Raw genomic sequence first — 21,520 nt, 5'->3', positions numbered from 1 at the left:
AAAGAGATGTGACGTTAATCTTTTTAAAATATGCAGACACAGTGGGCCTGATTCTTTGTTCTTTCAACTGGTGTAATGGAGTGAAGAATCAGGCCATTTAGCATGTGACATTCTAATGTATTAAAAGTCTGAAACACTGTACATTGTTGTTTACTAATGCAATAAATGAGCCATTAAAATAGTTAACATTCGGCCATTTACAGCCAAAATTTAAAAAAAATGTACAGCCACTTTTTGTGCAAGCTTCTGAGCAAAGCCTCATATAAATGCACAGCTCAAGGATTTGCATACACAGATACTGATGTGATTGTCCAACCTCCACTGGCAAAAGTGTGTATGCCCTTTTGAGAAGGCAGATCTCAGTTCCAATTCTTTTCATACCTCCGTGGCTAAATGAAAAAGCTGCAAATGTGAGAACTATGTTTCCCTTCATAACAGTCATATATTAGTCTACTTTTTAACATAATTTGGTTCTTTACAGTCACTGAACTTGAATGGAATTTTCGAACATGTGCAACTAAGGACAATATTTAACATGGATGAGGAATGTTGTTTGTTTGTTTTTTTAAGTGAATCTTTAAAATTTGTCATTATCTCCCCTGAGTTTCTGGTTTGACCAGAGGTGAACAAACTGTATTTCATATGCTACCCACAACCACAGGAAACACCCATTTGCCCAGTTTTTACCTTAAGCCACCAATGTATTCCTGTTTTTCAAATATGGTGATGTCTGAGTAACCTAATCGAGCCAAAAAAGAAGCACAACTTATACTTGCAGGCCCAGCACCAAAGAGAGCTATCTTTGCATGGTAGGCTTCAGATATCTTTGCTGGGGGAGGTAAGAAAGGGCTTCTAATCTGAGGAATATTCGTAGCTTTGAACACCTGAAAAGAAATACATTTAAGTAGTTAAATACTGTACAAAGACAACCCCAGTATTCAAACTTTATTACAAATGGCTTTAAAATACTGATCACAGTGTAATTTTCTGCTAGTATTATTACAATTTTTTTATTTCAGTCCATTAAAATAGACGACCATTATATAAATGCATACAAATGTTCATTTGGAAAAAATTGTCCAGGGAAAGGGATTTCTTATGGAAAATCTTCCATTGCACAGCAGATAGACTCCTCCTCCCGTCTCCAATTTGCCAGTCAATCGTGCCGGTCTGAAAAGTTACTCCCCTAGCTCCCATCACCCTTTGTGCACCAGTACAGCTCAGAGCAGGATTTAGTTATCAAAGACTATATCAATATGGCAAACACAATTGCAGGATGTTTTATAATAATCTCCCTTGACTCCCCATTCCATGTAACCTTTCATGTTACAGCAGCATAGTGTTCTCAGTTTTAGTTTCTTTAGGGGTTCTTTTTGGTCTTTACAAAGCTACTAATCTGGGGTGAGATTCTCAGATGGTATAAACCATCATAGTTCTATTGGCACCTTAAAAGGACCAAAGGACATGACCATAAAAGGAGACATTATTGGAGAAATTAGCAATATGTCAAACATGCTCAAGCTTCACCACTTATTTTTCCCTTCATAATATCAAATTTATAATAGTAATAAGTAGGGATCCTAGAAATGCATTTGCCATGGAAGAAATGCGGAATTTGCAATTTTTACAGAGAATCTTTAGTTTTTACATTTTGTGAAAAAATAAAAAACATACAGTAGAACCCCATGCCACCAGTGCACACACAGGGATATGGGGATGCTTCAGCCCTGTACTGTGGGGCTCTCACTATCAGATTTCATTTTAATAGCAGAAAAACATGGATTTTTATGGTTTTTAGTGGAGAATTTTGGTTTTTTTGATCATGGAAAACTAGGATACCTGGTAATAAGCTACCATGCATGGAATATTTCTTTATTTCATTTCTCAGCGGATCAAATCACTTGGCCTTCAGCCTGATACTTTATACTTCCACCAAAGTCATACAACAATAAAAACTAAAACACCTGGAATTACTCTGTTTGCATGAGTAATTAGAAAGTAGGGGAACCCAAAGATAGTAATATAGTGTGCAGAATTAAATATAGCCTGCATTGATGGAAAGTCTGCACAGAGTCCCAAAGTTACTTTAGGATTGAGATTTATGGGAAACAAAATTCAGGGATGAAGAAAATCCCCACCTGAGAAGGAGAACACTGAAAAAAAACAAAAGATGTGGAGCCCCTTGCTGTTGTGCCTCCTTCAAAACAGGGTCCAGATTAGCCTTATTGTTAAAGAAAAATGTTTTTGTGATTAATGCACTAGATGGAAACTCAAGATCTGTCTCTGCCACAGATTTTCTGTGTCTCTCTTGGGCAAGCCACATAGGTCCAGATTTCAAAGGTATTTAGATGTCTAAAGAAGTAGACAGGCATCTAGTTGTGTTTTCAAAAGCTCCTAAGCACTTGTCTATTGATTTTAATGGGAGTTAGGTGCTCTTGAAAATCCCATGTGGTTCTTATCTGCTTCTTTTGGTACCTAAAGACCTCTGAAAATGTAGGCTTGAGAGCCAGATTTTCAAAGATGATCAGTGATTTTCGGTGCCCCAATTTGGGGGTCTCTAATTTGGGATAACTTAAATGGGACTGATTTTCAGAGGTCAGGTGAGAATTTTCTCTAATATTTAGGCCAATGGGGGTTGCAAGAAGCAGCGCAGACCGAGGGATGTACTGGCTGCCGCTTCCCGCAGCCCCCATTGGCCTGGAATGGCAAACTGCAGCCAGTGGGAGCTGCGATCAGCCGAACCTGCAGACGCTGCAGGTAAACAAACTGTCCCGGCCCGCCAATGGATTTCCCTGACCAGCCACGTGCCAAAGGTTGCTGATCCCTGGACTAGAGCATTCACACCTAGCAATCAATGACCAAGAGGAAGGAGGTTAACCCCCCTCCACACACACACACATATACAGTCTTAGCAGGGAAGCAGAGCAGAAAACAGCTTGAGAACAAAGGGTGGAGAGATGATCGGCAATGGGAAATGAGTGGACTTCTGGAAGAGGCTGGCTGCTTTCACCTGGGACTGACAAAAGGGTCAGAGAGAGACTGATGCAGGAATGGAGCCCATTACCAGTTGAGAGAGACAGAAGCGGTATTGGAGTCCATTAAAGCTCAGTTGGTGGATGGCTCTGGCTTGGCGAGATGAACTATGTCTTAACCTTCATTTCTATATGCTAATCTAAGGACTTTCCAATGCTGTGTTCCATTTGACTAATAACCCCTACTGTTTTGAAAACACTGCCTGGTGTCACTGCAAATATGCATTAGTCCCTGAAGAGTGTATAAGCCTACGAGGAGGAGCCTATCTCACTTGGACTCACTGGGCAGAGCTCACAGTGTGAAGCAGGAGTGCTTAAGCCCAGAGGCTTGGTCTCTGAGTTCGGGAGGCAGTGTGGCCTACCCTGAAGGAAGACTGGGGCCCCTTGGAGGGTCTGGCAGACTGAAGGGGTTCCTGTTTAAAAGCTGGGGCATAGCACTGATTCTGGGGTCTATGACAAAGCCACTAGCAGTTATAACTGAAAATATCACTTAGGCAGTTATTTCTTTACAATGAAAAACATCACAAAGTCTGTTCATGCTTCACATTTTTAAACAGTTTAAATCAGATACAGAGACAGATTCTAGATTCATTGGAGCAGATTCTGCCTTGCATGACCACAGAGTGTAACAGCAGGCAGAAGGACCCTCTCTGCCTTCTGCTGACTGTGTAAGGACAAGGCAGAATTGCAGCCCCTAAGCATTTTCCATGTAGCATCCTGCTCTTGCTAGCTTGTGCATATGGGGAAGGGAGTTATAGCTCCATTCCATCTCTGGCACTTGTGGGGCATTTTGGATCCCAGTTCTGTATCCTGGTAACAGCACTGCAGTCTCGTACATTTAAAATGGGTGCAACAGTTTTTGCTGCCAATGAAAAAATCTCAGTGCATCACACTAGAGAGAGCCCTGGGAATCACTCTGCTTTTCTAAGGGAGAGCATCTTTCAGTATTTCCCAGGGGCAGTACAGCGCCATATAACTCCCAATGCATGGCTGTGCCCTACAGGCACCATCTAGCCCTTTATAAATGTATACTGTTAATAAACTCATTACCATAAGTGTGGGTGACATCTAGCACAGTCTCCTCAGAAATGGGGAAGTGCATATTCTTTTCAAGTTAAAGTTTGGCACAAACTTATGAACTGAAATTTTCATTTATGGTTTGAATGAACTTTCATTTTCTTCACACTGACTTGAGAACTCTCAGCTAGGTAAACCAATGATTAAAAAACAAAAAAAATTACCAGCCTTTGTAAATTGACATTGCATTTTAACAAACTGCAAGAAGCAAGAGATAGATAATTGTTTAAAAAAGAATCATTTATATCTGACAACTCAATATGGGAGGGTTTAATGTGGTTATTAATGGATTTCACAGGCTGAAAAGCTTACATTGTACTGTGAAACCAGACTGTGTTAACTAAAATGGAATAGGATTTTTTGTAAAATGTGTCCTTTATTAAATTCATATAGAAGGAGGTAGCGACTTCCATGATATTACATTTCCATTAGTTTTTATATATTAAAGGCACATGCACTTGTATTAGAATGCTAGTCAGTAATATAAACTATGTACCTAGCACAATTTAATGTATAAATTATGCAGTATGTATATAAAAATATTATTCAAGTACATTATCTTTATTTTTAAATACATTGTTCAGCAAATGGGAGCACTAACTGAAATGGTATAGACCTACGTCAGACGCATAATCTAACCAATTGTTATAGTAAATGGTGGAGGGGGTGGAAATCAGGTATTACTGCACTGTTAAGGTTCAGAAATCAAGCAATCATGCAGGAAATTCTAAAAGTTAATTCTGAATGCACAACCTTAATTCTGTCTCGTTGTGCATAGGCTAAAACTGCCTTACACAGTGGAGCCTGCTATATCTTGCCATCTGGAGTTCAATGGGAGTTTTGCATTTTAAGGCTGTTAAGGCCCATAGTGTGAAAATTGCAAATTGCTTCAGTACATTTCAAAAAACTTTCACCCATTTTACAGTGAAGTTTCACTACATTATAATTCAAGAGATTAAATTTCACTGGGTTCCACTGTGCAAATCCTATTGGAAGGTAATTATTTCCCCATACCAAGTAAGTGTAAAATACCACCTTACACGTGAATACCATCTCCCCTTCTTCCTCTGCCCTGACTGTGGGCAAGTTATAAAGAAATTTTATGACTACCTTGGCAAAGAGAGGTAAAGTGCAATCCTTAGTAGGACTTTTACCAGTCAGGGATTTTCTCTTTCCCTTGTAATCTCTAACAAATGCCGTCCTGCTCTCCACACTCCCTATGCATGTTTGTATCTGCATGAAGAATTAAAACACTTCCTCCCCCCACTTCTTTAATGCATTTCAGCCATAGGTCTTGGCTGTTCCTACAGCAAACTCTGATCCTCCACTGCCCAAATGAGAAAAACCACCTACCCAAGGTTACACAGTAGGTCTGTTGCAAGGCCAGGGTAAGAATTCAGGTATTCTGATTCCCAATCCCTCATCCTAACCACTAGGCCATATTGCCTCCTTATCCATATATTTCAAAAGGGTCACACTTCAACTCCAGGTTCTCTTCATGCATTACTTTTGTGTATATACAAAAGGTTGTGAACCAATTCTCTAATGTGCTTTTCAGCTTGAGTTTTCTGGGTTTGTCCAATTGTCCTGTTCTTTCTTCTCCTTTTCACCATTTTCTCCCCCCCACTCCCCAAGAAAGGGTGAAATCATCCACATATTTTCCCTTTCAAAATCTCCATTACAGCCTCACCTCAAGGGCTCTATCCATTCCTGCCCATGATCTTGTGATATCTAATGCCACCATGCTTTGAAGGTGCGACTTTAAATTTGGCAGAGAGATAGCTTTGGTGTAAGGGATGTATCTTTTGCTGTCCATTTGCACATGCTCAGTAGCAATTTACTAGACTTTCCACAAAGTTTCCATCTTCATTGGGCATTTTCCAGCCCAAAGCTGCAGGGGGGCTGAGCAGGATTTTCCCTGCAATCGCAATTTCTGACTTCTCCATGCCATACCGGGTCTGGGCCTAGGCTCTGAATTGAGAACAGGAAGCCTGTTTTTCTTGTGCTCTCACTGTCCTGACTCAACCTGTTCCATCTTCAGAGCAGAGTTTGAATAGTGTGCAGCGTGGGGCCACAGACTGAACACTGAGGATAAAACAAAACATTGAATAAAACTCACTAAGTGAGCACTGTCATACTGTTCTCTGAATGAGGCACAGTTCTTGGGGGAAAAATAGTATGTGATCATGTAAGTAAAGACAACATTACAATGCCGACATAGAAGGGGGCTGAATTAAGGTTGCATAGCCAACTTAAATTTTGGCATTTCTAAACTTTTGAGTGCTTGACTTTGTAACCTTAATAAAATTATTTTTAATGTAGGTTTGTGTGTGTGCTATAATATAAACTGAATATTCTTCAATGCTTGTAATAGCACACATACATTATACAACTGTAGCCTCTAATGTACAATTCAGTGTTAATTTATACCTCAAACTGTTCATTTTATGCAAACTATGAGTAATTTTCTAGTTGTCTATTACATTTTATCAGTTTAAAGAGTTAATTAATTTCTAATGTATTTTAGTACAAATTTTTCTTATAGTCACTATTTTCAATTCACAGAATGCTCTTTGTATTAACAACAGCAATGTTGTGAATTGCAAATCTGGATTAGGCAGCTCATTTCATCTCTAGATTTACTATTCTTAGCAGCACATCTGACACATAAACCAACACAAAGTGTTGGGGAAAATCACAGCAACAATGCTTCCCATAATCTACTATAATTCCAGAACAGCTAAAATTAATTTATTTTAAAAATGAACAAAACTGAATTAAAATGAAAAATTGTTTTGGGTAGTTTTATTGTTTTTAGTAGTTAAAAATCTAAAATGAGAAAACATATTCCAAACTTGTAGTTAATTCGTAAGAATCATAAGAACATGAGAATGGCCATACTGGATCAGCCCAGTATCATAGGCGCTGACTCCGTGGGTGCTCCAGGGTTGGAGCACTCATGGGGAAAAATTTGTGGGTGCTCTGCACCCACTGGCAGCCAAGCTCCCCACTCCTCGCCTCCTTTCTCTCCCCCCCACCTCCCAACGCGCTGCATCCCCACTCCTTCCCCTCCCTCCCAGTGCTTCCTGCCACCCCGCCGAGGATGGTGGAGGGGCAGGAAGAGGCGGGGCAGGGGCGGGGGGGGGTGTCGAACACCCACCAGGTAGAGGGGAAGTTGGCGCCTATGCCCAGTATCCTGTTTTCCAGCAGGGTCGGTGCCAGATGATTTGGAGGGAATGAACACAACTGGGCAATTTATCACAACCCATGTCATCCAATCCCAGATTCTGGCAGTCAGAAGTTTAGGGACACACCATCAGGGACACACCCTGACCATCTTGGCTAATAGTCTTTGATAGACTTGTCCTCCATGAACATATCTATTTCTTTTTTTGAACCCAGTTATACTTTTGGCTTTCACAACATCCTCTGGCAATGAACTCCACAGGTTGACAGTGCATTGTGTAAAGAAGTACTTCCTTATGATTGTTTTAAACCTATGTCATTGAGCGACCCTTGGTTCTTGTGTTATGTGAAGGGGTAAATAACACTTCCCTATTCACTTTTTGCCACACTATTCATGATTTTATAGACCTCTCTTATATCTTGCCCCCCCCCCCCCGTTGCCTCTCTTTTCTAGGCTGAACGCTCCCAGTCTTTTTAATCTCTCCTAATAGGGAAGCTGTTCCATGCACTCAATCATTTGTGTTGCCCTTCTCTGTACTTTTTCCAATTCTAATATCTCTTTTTTGGAACGGGGTGACCCAAATGACACACAGCATGCAAGATGTGGGTGTCCCATGCATTTATTTAGTGGCATTATCAAACTCTCTCTCTTATTATCTATTCCTTTCCTAATGGCTCCTAACATTCAGTTAGCTTTTTTGACTGTCACTGCACATTGAGCAAATGTTTCCAGAGAACAATCCACAATGAATCCAAGACCTTTTTCTTGAGTGGTAACAGCCCATTTAGACCCTCTCATTTTGTTTGTATATGTGGAATTATGTTTTCCATGTGCATTACTCTGCATTTATCAACACTGAATTTCATACGTCATTTTCTTCCACAGTGACTCAGTTTTGTGAGATTCATTTATAACTCTTTTCAGTCAGCTTTGGACTTAACTGTCTTGAGTAATTTTGTATCATTTGCAAATTTTGCCACCTCACTGTTCACCCCCTTTTTCAGATCATTTAGGAATATGTTGAACACCACTAGTTCCAGTACAGATTCTTGGGGGACCCTGCTATTTACCTCTTTCTACTGTGAAACCTGACCATTTAGTCCTATGCTTTGTTTCCTATCTTTTAACCAGTTACTGATCCGTGAGAGGACCTTCCTTCTTATCCCATGACTGCCTAATTTGCTTAAAAGCCTTTGGTGAGGGACCTTGTCAAGGCTTTCTGAAAGTCCAAGTACACTATATCCACTGGATCCTCCATGTCCAAGTTTGCTGATGACCATAATGAATTCTAATAGACTGGTGAGACATGATTTCCCTTTAAAAAAGCTGTGTTGACTCTTCCCCAAGATATCATGTTCATATGTGTGTGTGTGTGACAATTCTGTTCTTTACTATAGTTTCATCTAATTTGCCTGGTACTGAAGTTAAATGGTTTGTCATTGTTAGGATCACATTTGAAGTCTTTTTTTTTTTTAAGTCATCACATTAGCTAATTTCTAGTCATCTGGTACAGAAGCTGATTTAAGCAACAGGTCACATATCACAGTTAGCAGTTCTGCAGTTTCATATTTGAGCTCCTTCAGAACTCTTGGGTGAACACCATCTGGTCCTAGTGACTTACTGCTGTTTAATTCATTATTTTGTTCCAAAGCCTCCTCTACAGACACTTCAATCTGTGAGAGTTCCTCAAATTTGTCACCTGAAAGGAATGGCTGAGATGTGGGAATCTTCCTCACATCCTCTGCAGTGAAGATCGATGCAAAGAATTAATTTAGCTTCTCCACAATGGACTTTTCTTCCTTGAATGCTCCTTTAGCACCTTGATTGTCCAGTGGCCTCTCAAATTGTTAGGCAGGCTTCCTACTTCCGATGTACTTAAAAAAATTGTTGCTGTTAGTTTTTGTGCCTTCTGCTAGTTGCTCTTCAAATTTCTTTTTTGCCTGCCTAATTATACTTTTACACTTGACATGACAGAGTTTATGTTCCTTTCTGTTTTCCTCAGCAGGATTTGACTTCCAATTTTTAAAAGATGTATTTTTGTCTCTAGCTGCCTCTTTTACTTTACTTAGCCATGGTATTTCTTTTTCTGGTCCTGTGCTGATGTTTTTTAATTTGGGGTATACCATATAGTTTGAGCCTCCATGATGGTGTCTTTTTTAAAAGTTTTCTTGTAGCTTGCAGGCATTTAACTCACTACTGTTCCTTTTAATTTTCATTTAAATATCTTCCACATTTTTGTAGTTACCCTTTTTGAAGTTAAATGCTACTGTGGAGGGTTTCTTTAGTATTTCCCCCCTCCCCAAAGGATGTTATATTTAGTTACATTATGGTCACTATTACCAGGCAGTTCGGCTATATCCACCTCTTGGACAAGATCCTGTGTGCCACTTAATACTAAATCAAGAATTGCCTCCCCCCTTGTGGGTTCCAGGACTAGCTGCTCCTAGAAGAAATCATTAATGCTGTCTAGAAATTTTATCTCTGCATCCCATCCCAGTCAATGGGGGATAATTGAAATCCCTCATTATTTTTGCTTTTTCTGTTTTTGTAGCCTCTCTAATCTCCCTGAGCATTTCACAGTTACCATCACCATCCTGATCAAGCGGTTGGTAGTATATTCCTACTGCTATACTCTTATTATTCAAGAATGTAATTTCTAACCATAGGGATTCTACAGTATTGTTTGATTCATTTAATGTTTTTACTTTATTGGACTCTATGTTTTCTTTCACATATAGTGCCACTCCACCACCAGAAGAACCTACTCTGTCATCCTATATATTTTGTACCCTGATGTTACCATGGCCCATTGATTATCACCATTCCACCAGACACTCAAATTCACCCATCTTAATATTTAGACTTCTTGCAGTTGCTTGCAACCACTTATAAAATTCATCAATATTTAGTTGGCTGCCTTCATGTGACTATTCACCTTTCATTTGACTGTTCCTCTTCAGCTCCTACCTGTACTTTACCAACTTCTATCCTCTCCTTTTTACTAGGATATATGGCATCCCTGTAATAAATCCTCCCCTGAGGGATGTCTCTGTCCAAACCATGTGCTCCTTTCCACCTTTCGGCTTTCCCTAACCTTTACTTTAAAACTCCTCTACAAACTTCTTAGTTTTACATGCCAGCAATCTGGTTCCCTTTTGGTTTAGGTGGAGCCCACCCTTCCTGTACAGGCTCCTCCTTTTCTAAAAAGTTCCCCAGTTCCTAGGCCTTGGCTACACTTGCAAGTTATAGCGCAATAAAGGAGCCCCAGGTAAACTAGCTCACTACCTGTCCACACTGGCAAGGCACGTAAAGCGCTCTGACTCTGCGGCTAAAGTGCTCCTGGTACTCCACCTCGGCGAGTGGAATAACATTTGCTGCGTCCCTGCTGGAGCGCTGCAATGCTAGTGTGGACGCCCTGGTTCTATAGTGCACTCTGATCAGCCTCCAGAAGTGACCCACAATGCCTGTGCTAGCCACTCTGGTCATCACTTTGAACTCTACTGCCCTGCCCTCAGGTGACCAACCATCAGACCCGCCCTTTAAATTCTCTGGGAATTTTAAAATATCCCTTCCTGTTTGCTCATGCTATCAGTGAATCTTTCCAGGTGACCATGCCTCCATGTGCCATGCGAGCCCCAGTATGGAGCAATGGCGAGTTGCTGGACCTCATCAGTGTTTGGGGGAGGAAGCTGTCCAGTCCCAGCTGCACTCCAGCTGTAGGAATTAGGATACCTTCAGTCAGATATCAAGGGATATGATGGAAAAGGGCCATGACCGGGATGCACTGCAGTGCAGGGTTCAAGTGAAGGAGCTGCGGAATGCCTACCACAAAGCCCATGAGGCAAACAGCCGCTCTGGTGCTGCCCCCACGACCTGCCATTTCTACAAAGAGCTGGATGCAATACTTGGGGCAACCCCACCTCCACTCCGGGGACCACCATGGACACTTCAGAGCCTAGTCCAACAAGGCAGGAGGAGGAGAAGGAGGAGCAAAGTGGGAGCGAGGGTGCTGAGGTAGAGGAAGACACCCTGGCATCCCTAGATGCATGCAGCCAGGAGCTGTTCTCAAGCCAGGAGGAAGGTAGCCAGTCACAGTGGCCGGTGCTTGGGGAAGGACAAACACCAGAGGAGGTGTCCAGTAAGCGGTTTTCATTTTGGGAAGGAAGTTATTAGTGCGGGCTCTTGGGGCGAGGAGGGTTATGGCTGCATGCATGCCTAGATGCGGAATAGGGCATTGATGTACTCTCTCACATCGCAGTAACCGGCCTCAGTGATCTCTTCAAAGGTCTCATCCTGAACTTGGGCAATGTGCTTGTGCAGATTTCTCGGGAGAGCCACTGTGGTCCTTGTCCCAGGAAGGCTAACTTGCCCATGCCACTATGCCATGAGGGGTGTAGGACCATTGCTGCACACAGGCAAACTGCATATGGGCCAGGGCAGAAGCCCCATTGCAGTAGAAGACCCTCCCTTGCTTCCCAGGTCATCCTCAGCAGCGAGATATCTTCCAGGATGAACTCCTGTGGACAATGTGGGAACAGTATTCAGTATAGGGGCCCCTTGCTGCTGTCTCCCCAAGGCACAGAAACCAAGAGGACAGTATAGCCGTGAAACAGTCAGTCATGCTTCTCACTGTGCTTACTCACTATTTTGGGGCTCCCGTGGGTTATGTGCACTCACTTTGGGACGGGCAAATTATGCTATTGTGTAGACTGCGTTTGCCCTTAAGTATGGGGGAATCATTGCTCTGTCTGGTGTGAACAATGCTGCCTCTGTTAAGGGTTGCATTTTGCCTTTACAGATGCAACCTTGAGATCTCAGCCGTCCATGTTATCACCTGCCAAAAGACTCCAAAGAATTAGAAAGAGGCCATGTGGAAGCAAGGAAGACGTTGCATGAAGTAATGCCGCATTCAAGTAATAAAAATCAAAAAGTGCAGGAGTGGCGGGAGAGTGAAAGCAGGGTCTGCCAGCAGAATGCGGATGGCCGGCACGAAAGCATGGAGCGGCTGATAAGCATCATGGAGCACCAAGCAGACTCGATATGGGCGCTCGTTACAATGCAGGCGGAGCACTATTGCACTTGCCCCACCCCAACAGTCCTTTTCCCAAAACTCTTTCCCTTGTGCCCCCATGTCACCTCCAACCCACTTTCCCCAACATCCGGGTTCTTATTGCCACCAGCTGCCTCCAACACCTGTAGCTTCACCACCCAGCCCTGAAAACTATGACTCTTACTCACGGCACTCAACCCCCATCACCATGCAGTATAGCCATCCTGAAGTGCAGCACTCATTGCACAGCACTCCAGACAGGAAATACACAAATCTGTGATTGTACCATTCCCCACCCCCTTGCCCTTTCTGTTTCCCAAGCAGTTGTGTCTCTTTTCAATAAATGCATTTTCTTTTCAATAAATGGATTTTTTGGCTTTGAAAACATTCTTTATTATTGCATAAAGTAAAAGATACCTTAGCCCAGGAAAGCAACAGCCACTGCACGTCAGCATAGCAAACATAGATTCCTACTAACATTGGAACCACTACACTTCACTCCCGTGCAAGACACCAGATGTTACTTGTGGCTTTCAGCCTCAAATTGCTCCCTCAAGGCATCCCTAATCCTTGCAGCCCTGCGCTGGGGCCCTCTAATAGCCCTGCTCTCTGACTGTTCAAATTCAGCCTCCAGGTGTTGAACCTCTGAGTTCCATGCCTGAGTTGAATCTTTCACCCTTCCCTTCACAAATGTTATGGAAGGTACAGCATGCGTATATAACCACAGGGATGCTGTCATCGGCCAGATCCAGCTTCCCATATAGAGAGCGCCAGCGGCCCTTTAAACATCGAAAAGCACACTCCACAATCATTCTGCACCAGCTCAGCCTGTTGTTGAACCGCTCCTTGCTGCTGTCAAGGCTCGCTGTGTAGGGTTTCATGAGCCATGGCATTAAAGGGTAAGCGGGGTCTCCAAGGATCACAATGGGCATTTCAACTTCCCCTACAGTGATCTTCTGGTCTGGGAAAAAAGTCCAGGCTTGCACGTTCCTGAACAGGCCAGTGTTCCGAAAGATGCATGCGTCATGCACCTTTCCAGCGCCGCCTGTGTTAATGTCAACGAAATGCCCACGGTGATCCACAAGCACCTGAAGAACCATTGAGAAATACCCCTTCCGATTAACGTACTCGGAGGCTAGGTGGGCTGATACCAGAATTGGAATATGCGTGCCATCTATCGCTCCTCTGCAGTCAGTGAAACCCATTTGTGCAAAGCCAGCCACAAATGTCATGCACCTTACCCAGAGTCAAGGTTCTTCTGAGCAGGATGCGATTAATGGCCCTGCAAACTTGCATCAACACAATTCCAATGGTCGACTTCCCCACTCCAAACTGGTTAGCACCTGATCGGTCTGGAGTTGCCAGCTTCCAGATTGCAACAGCCACTCGCTTCTCCACAATCAGGGCAGCTCTCAATCTCATGTCCTTGTGTCGCAGGGTGGGGGCGAAAGCCTCACAAAGTGGCTTTTCTCATCCAAAAGTTCTGCAGCCACTGCTCGTCATCCCAGACTTGCATGACGATGTGATCCCACCACTCAGTGCTTGTTTCCCGCGCCCAAAAGCGGCGTTCCACGGTGGTGAGTATGTCCGTGAATGACCCAAGCAAACTCATATCATATGCGTTACTCAAGTCCTCACTGTCACTTTGGATGATAAGGAATAACTCAACTGCCAAACGTGACGTGCTGGCGAGACTCATCAGCATACTCCTCAGCTGTTTGGGCTCCATTTCCACAAACTGAAAGGGAAGACAGAGTGCGCAGTACAACAACCGTTGAAATATGGCGCCAAATGTGGACGGAAGCAAAGGGAATGGTGGGATGCGAACTGACGCATCACAGGGCATTGGGACAGGACGCAGAATTCCCCTCACTCCCCGCCCCTTTCCCATAAGCCACAGCGCCAGAATGGGAAGAGGTGCTCTGTGGGATAGCTGCCCGTAATGCACTGCTCCCAATGCCACTGCAAGTGCCGCAAATGTGGCCACACCCGTGCGCTTGCAGCTGTCAGTGTGGACAGACTGCAGCGCTTTCCCTACTGCGCTGTACAAAGGCAGATTTAACTCACAGTACTCTACACCTGCAAGTGTAGCCATGCCCTAAATCGCTCCTCTGAACATCATCATATTAGCCACACATTGAGACCCTGCAGTTCCGCCTAACTGACCCTGCATGTGGAACTGGAAACATCTGAGAGAATGTTATCATAAAGGCCCTGGACTTTAATCTCTTACCTAGCAGACTAAATTTGGCTTCCAGGACCTCTATCCTATCTTTCCCTACCGCAACCCTCCCCAGCACTGCACATGAATAAAATACCCAGCTAGCTTTTTAAAAATGGAACCCATACATTCTAACAAAGAGTTTACACTCTATTGTATTACAAAAGAAAACAACATATGTACAATTCATTTTCTTGAATTTGAAAGCTGGTAAACTTTCTTAAGGCACCTTAAGAACAACAATATACTTCAACAACAAAATCTATACAAGTGTGGGATGGGGAAATTAAAGCCAGGCCATTCAGTTTTCAGAGTTTATAAATTCTGTTGACTTTACCAAGCCATGCTTGTAAGTCTCTTGTTCTGGAGTTAATTAGCTTGATACCGCCTAAAACGGGCTGTTTTCCTTATGTAAGGCCTCTTGAATGCTGTGTTGTCCTTAACTGAATCTCTAGAAGCTGAATAAACTGTTTATACCACACTAAGTTCTTAGTGTGATTTAAAAAGTTAAAGCTACTATAAGCCCTTAGAGCAGTTTAAGGGGCCCTATGGTTCAAGTCTTAACAAAATCTCCAAAATAAGTCAAATTTAACAATTCTCATTTCAACAACTTCTGAGTTCTCTGAATACCATATTCCTTAGTGGAAAGTATAGAAGATTTTTTTTCTCCCCATGCATGCATAATTCAAAGATGACTAGACAATTTTGCTCAAATTTATCTTTGGACTGAGACCAGTAATTTGTTTGGGAAAGTTATGGAAAAGTGGGGATAGAATGGAAGATGGATCTCAACTTTAAACTAGAACTGCAGCTCTGATAACCCCTAATATAAACTGAAGTATATAATAGATTGGATTCATAATTGGGAGTCCCAGTACACCTACACAGCAATACACCTTCTGGGATGATTAGCAGTCCTATTTAATAACCCACCCTCAATTTCATGACCACCTCTTCAGCAACAAAATAACTGATTCCAAAAATCTGTGAAAAATAAGGAGACACTTGAAAGGATTCAGTTGTTAGTAAAAAACCTAAGCTTCAACTTCACCATTGTGTAGTGCACATATCTGGAGACCCATACTTAACAGGAGGTGAAGATACCTTGATTAAAAAGTTTTTAAAACTGTGCTTTTTTAACACTTCATTAACAGTAATATAATGCCAAGCAGCTATTAGAGCAGACTTCAGCTAGTTTAGCTTGAAATATTTTAGCACTTAACTGAATTATTCTAATATTGTTTTGTTAGTAGCTCACCAACTGACAATAAATATATTTTCCAGGTAATAAAGCCAGTGAATTTTAAGAGCTGATTGTACTATCCTCACACATTCCAATAAGTTCCCATTGGAGCTTGTCTGAATTAATGCTGTAGGCAGGAGTGCATTATTAAGGTACATTTGAACATATTATTAAAGTAAAAATAACAATGTGGATTAATTTTAATTACCTAAAATATTAAGCAAAGTACAGGTATCTGTAGCCTTCCTGAAGTTGTAAAATTTTATTCTTACTCAAGTAGTTTTATTTACTAGCAATGTATGGTCCAGGAAATAAAGGCTTTTCCATAGTCCATATCTAGAGCAGTTACTTAAAACTGACCACTTTTTTTTTCACCAGCAGAAATTAAACCACTAATTCTGCACACATTTGTGAACATCAGTAAGTGCCTACAAAATTGAGGCCCAAGGCCTCACACAAAGAGTACTCAAATTCTGTAAGCCTAAATAATATTTAGAAAACATATACCGCTTATCTTCAAAGCACTTTACAAATGTTAGCAATCCTCAGCTCTGTCAAGTAGTTAAGTGAATATCATTAAACCTGTTTTACAAGCTGGATAACTGAGACAGAAGGTGAAATCCTGGCCCTGTCAATATCACAACTCCCACTGACTTCAATAGAGCCAGAATTTCATCCAGATAGTTGAAGTGACTTGTCCAAGAACTCAGAGAGAGTCTGTGTCAGTACCGGATTGAGAAATCTGAAGTCCCTGGATCCACATCCTGTGCTGGGGCATTAAATCCTGCCTATCACTTCAAACAAGCCGCACAATTTTATATTTTACTCAGTCTTTTTAGACTTCAACTTGATTTCAGATTAAGAATGAAAGTAATCCTTAAGACAAATGGTTTCATCAAGACAAATATAAAAAATTAACAGAGAGTAATGCTCAGTTCTCATTTTGATGGGTAACCTCAGGAGGTGACGTAAGTATCAGAATAGCAATCCAGTTTCCCTGTGAACACTTAAAGTCAGAGAAGCCACTATCAAATCTATCTAACAGCAACTACCCGCAAATAACTTGCCTTTAGGAAAATGTTCTATTAAATCTCCTTTCCCAATTGCTTCATGCTGTAACAACAACCAGAAGATATCCTTAAAGAGGGTCAAAGCCTCCATGGGGTAAGGAAAAGAGAGTCAGGGCAGAACATGGTCCAGACAGTATTTAAGTATAGAAATAATCCACTTTTTTATTTAGGTTCTGCTGTTCCGTTCAGAATAATTCACTGGAAACCGTGAAAAATTAATTTTAAACTCAATAATATTAATCACAAATATATTTTTTGTTAGACTTCTCACTAATACATCAATAAATAACAGTCAAATAAATTGCACTTCACTTTTGCTCCAAGCCTAAAAAGGTACTTAAAGGTTGAGAAAGAAGTACATTTTAGTACATTCTGTGGGTTTCATATTCATATAGCACTACCTGTATTTACTGTCACTATACTCTACAGTGCAGAGTTCCACGTAACTTGCATTCCAAGAAATATAAATATTTCATGATTTTAAAAACAACTAGGTAATGGGGAGGAGGGGGAGAATGAAGGGAGAGACAGACATTAATATAATTTTGACCTGTGCAGCAGAAGGTCTAACCTGAGCTCTTGACACTCCCTTCATTTATCACAGTGAGTTTTTATTCCACACTATTCTCTAGCTGCAATTGTTACCTTGGTAACCGCACACAACATACACATTCTATATCACAAACACAGAGTGTATAACATTAAATGTTGTCCGGTTTCACATTTAACTGTCAGGATCTAGATTCTTTTTATTTAAATGCATTTATCTTTTTTTATTTGATTACAGTATCTTTTTTAAAATAAGGCATATAGTTACAAAAATGGGGAGGGGAATACGAAAAGTGCAATAGGTGGGAGGTTCCATATTTTGTGTTTTAAAATATGCAAGACAAATATTTTACGTTAGTGAGTTTTATCTGCCGTATGAACAGATTAGTCACAGTACAGAAACACAAAAGGGACATACGTCATACCCATGTATTTTCCCATTTTAATTTGCATTCCTGCTATACTGCAAATTAGTCTTCATCTCAGCAAACTGAATAGTGTGCCTTTTTATTATTACTTTATCTTGTAATGAATCACATATATTATCCTCAGATTAATTTTATGCAAAAATTGTGAAACTTGGTTTCAAGCACAATGTAGTTTTTAGTAAATAAGACACTAGGGGAAAAAAAAAACTTTTACACAGTGCATGAGAAGTACTATTGATGTGCAGCTCACATTAATATCCCCACATGTTGCTTGTCTAAAATACACAATTTGTAAGCATTCATGTAAATAAATGTATGCACACACTTAAATGTTTGCAGAATCAGGACCCATTTGTGTTACTGGTAATGACTTAAGATTCCTTCAGTACTTGTACTGTTGCATGTACTGCTTTTTTTTTAAATTTCAGTGTCACAGAACTGCTAGTACTGACATTTCTTTCTATTGAATAAGCTGAGTATCTTCCAAGATTTCTACAACTCAAATACTAAAGAGCTCTTCCGTCTTACCTGGTAGAAATTAAACTGTCAGTGCTAAAGTCAATATTTATTACAAATATGATGGCATACTACTGCTAGTTATGATTACTATAGTGTATACAAAGTCATCAAAAACAACAAACTGCAATAAATCTAAAATCTTATTAAGTTGTAAAATATCAACAATAGCTATATTTTCAGATTGCTAAAAATAAAGAAATTGTATGTAGAAAAGACAATACAAAAAGGTGCATTTCAGTAAATTTTAAAACTACTACGCAGAATTACACAGCATCACTTTATTGTGTTAGGGCTTCAGATACTAATACATCACTTTAAACAAAACTTAAAACACTGTGGTGAAAGCCATTCTGAGCTATTCATTCTGTCCTGCAGTTTTAGCATCAATCATTGTGCCAGCACTGAGCTTTTTTTAATAGATTTCTAAAGATTTTTGAAGAAGAATGGCAGATATTTAGCAAAATCTATCAAGCCATAATTCCCTCCTATTAATCATGGCATTAAGACTAAAGGGAAAGACAAATCAATTTTTAACAGATATACTTGCATTTCGTTTCTAAACAGTAATATTTCACTATTATATCTATCATATACTTGACAAGCGTTTAATCTATTTTTTTTATGTAAGCCTTATGTCTTGCAGCAAATGTTATAGTTTTATGCATACGGGCCAGAGTCATTAAAGAGCTGATTATATTGTCCCTTGATTGTTATGATCCAGTCATTCAATATAAAGGTAAGACAAAAAGTTACAAACTGTCATTGGATGTCATTGGTCTAGTCCACTAGATGAGCATTCTGGTCCAAGTTCTCCTGATACCACTCTAGCAGGCCCAAACTTTAATTCAGTCAATGTGTGTCTGTTGCTTTGGGAGCAGAGGAGAAAGGCAGTTCAAAATAGAACACAGAGGGGTCACAGAAACTCCATGACATGTCTTAGCAGGAGCATGAAAGGAGATGTGCAGACAGGTTGAGGGAGTAGGCCAATGGCCTTTGCAGATAGATCCTTTGACCATAAACAGTGCAAAGGGGACATGAAGCCTATGAGCTGTACTAAAGGCAAAGCCTGCCCATGCAGATACACAGTCAGATGCTCTCAGGGAGGGGGAATAAAGATTTCTATCCTTTGACATGTGGGTCAGCCTTTTTCCCAGGCTTTGTGGAGGGGACCAAATTTTCACCCTCTATTTATAAATATGGTCCATTAAATGGGTCATCATATATAAAATATCATGATTGATTCTGTAATCATGGGGGGGGACGAGGAGTACTTGTGGCACCTTAGAGACTAACACAGCTACCACTCTGAAACCTGTAATCATGGGGTTAATTATAAAATATACAGGGTGTAAACATTATATAAGCACACATTTTATTCATATAGAGTGACACCCTCTCTTCTTTTTGCAGAGCCCAGGTATGCAGGTCTTGTACAAATGATCAGAAGAGATGGAATCCTTCATATCACCTGAGAGCATGAATTTGACACAGCATCTCCATGGCCACTACAGCAGCTCATAAGTTAGAGTGGCATCTGCCACCCTTTTCCTTCCTCTAAAGGGAAAATTTGGATAGTGGATCCATGCAATCAGAAATCCACTAGCTGTGTCCCTCCCCTGGGTCCCTTATGGAGGCTCTCTGAAACTAAACACCTCTCCCCACCACAAAGTGGAAGTGCACTACTTTTGCTGCCTTTTTGGGTTCTCTCTGCCCCATGTGGAAGAGTTAGGGAGTGGCATAAGGAAATAGGTTTTGGCCCTAAATAAGTTCATATATTTGCAATGTAAAGCCATTCCAATACATAAATAAAATAAATAAATAAATGTACATACATATATATAGGACACTGAACTTAAAAACATATTTAAATAAAAAAAAGTCTTAATCTAGCTTCTAACAGCACCTTAAATAATTTAAAAAATGAAATTCTGTTAAATCCAGTTTCCTCTCTCTATTAAAAATCTTAGAGTGTGGTGGTGTAATGAGTCAAATCACACTCCAGGACTTTCACTGTGCTATAGCAGTGTCCACATGGGATGTTACCAGGTGGCAAGCTGGTTTGTTGCGCAGTAACCTGCTGTGTAGACAAGCTGAAATTTTAAGTTGCCTTCTTGATTACAACTAGTTCTCTATATATTCTTATGAAATAATTTATTGTGAAAAGCTATTTTCAACAGGTAAATTACTGAATGTGCTTCAAGGTAAGTACTAGTTATTTTAATCCATTATATTTTTACTTTAGCAATATAGCATATTCCAACATGTTTGATTTAATGAAATCACCAATAAGAAATTTAATCATTAGAAAATTCTTTGGTTCATATGTAAAAATACCAGCCATCTGTATGTCTTACATACCTCAGTAGCAAACTGCTGCAATCCACCAATATTAATTGGTCCCTCCTCCGTAGCATATAAATTGCATCCACCTACACAAAGATCTGAGGTTGGACATACCATTCCGCATGTCAAGCCCAGTGGGTTGTCAGAAAGAATCATTTTGGCAGCTCCGTAATAGTTCTGCATGAAGAAAACAAAATCAACAATAATGCCATATAACAGGGAAGCGGAGATTCAAGAAAGGAAATCCAAAATCTTGTTCCTTTTATGTGGCTAGTAAAATAACACTGCACCTTTGATAAAATTTAAAGAAACAAATTTGTCACATATGTGTATTACCAATCATGGTTGAAAAGGCATTGAGGACAAATTCAGAATATATCTCACTGTACGGCAGGCTAAGAATATTTCAATTATTTCTTTTTTTATTATCAAAATATTCTAATTTGTTTTATGTTGATTTGCAGTTATTTTTCTAGGGTTGTGTAGTGGATTTACAGCTTTATTTTAAACATAACATGTTGTGCGTATTACACTCCAGTAAGTGCTCTCTCCATTCCTAAGTCAATTATGCAGCCGGTGAACAGACACTATGTAACTCCTCTCTCCATTCACTCACTTCCTAATAAATAACAACAACAACAACTATCAAGAAGAGCCCAGGAAACATTTGTGTGCCGGAGGTTTCCCTAAAGACCACCACTGATCATGGAAAGATGAAAGTCACACCTATGCAGGGGACCAGCACCAGGCTCATGCACTAATTAAGAGGCCTGGAGGGCTTGTGCTGGCAAATGCAGATGA

General features: G+C 40.7%; 1 protein-coding gene across 5 annotated transcripts in view; it reads right to left on the bottom strand.

Annotated features, from left to right (window-relative positions):
- The window catches only part of DPYD (dihydropyrimidine dehydrogenase), a 542,988-nt gene that overhangs the window by 337,246 nt on the left and 184,222 nt on the right, over positions 1 to 21,520 (bottom strand). For 3 of the 5 annotated variants that reach the window (XM_073356963.2, XM_073356962.2, XM_073356960.2), the window contains exons 5-6: positions 20,735 to 20,896; positions 688 to 884 (exon numbers count right to left, since the gene is read on the bottom strand). In XM_073356963.2, the coding sequence (XP_073213064.1) occupies positions 688 to 884; positions 20,735 to 20,896 (359 nt within the window). Of the gene's footprint in view, positions 1 to 687; positions 885 to 19,133; positions 19,243 to 20,734; positions 20,897 to 21,520 lie in introns of those variants that run through there. The other 2 variants (XM_073356961.2, XM_073356964.2) reach the window with 2 other exon arrangements.

The sequence above is a fragment of the Lepidochelys kempii genome, chromosome 8, assembly GCF_965140285.1.
Source record: "Lepidochelys kempii isolate rLepKem1 chromosome 8, rLepKem1.hap1, whole genome shotgun sequence".
NCBI lineage: Eukaryota > Metazoa > Chordata > Testudines > Cheloniidae > Lepidochelys > Lepidochelys kempii.
The sequence above is the reverse complement of the archived record's forward strand: the minus strand, read 5'-3'. Positions and strand labels throughout refer to the sequence as shown.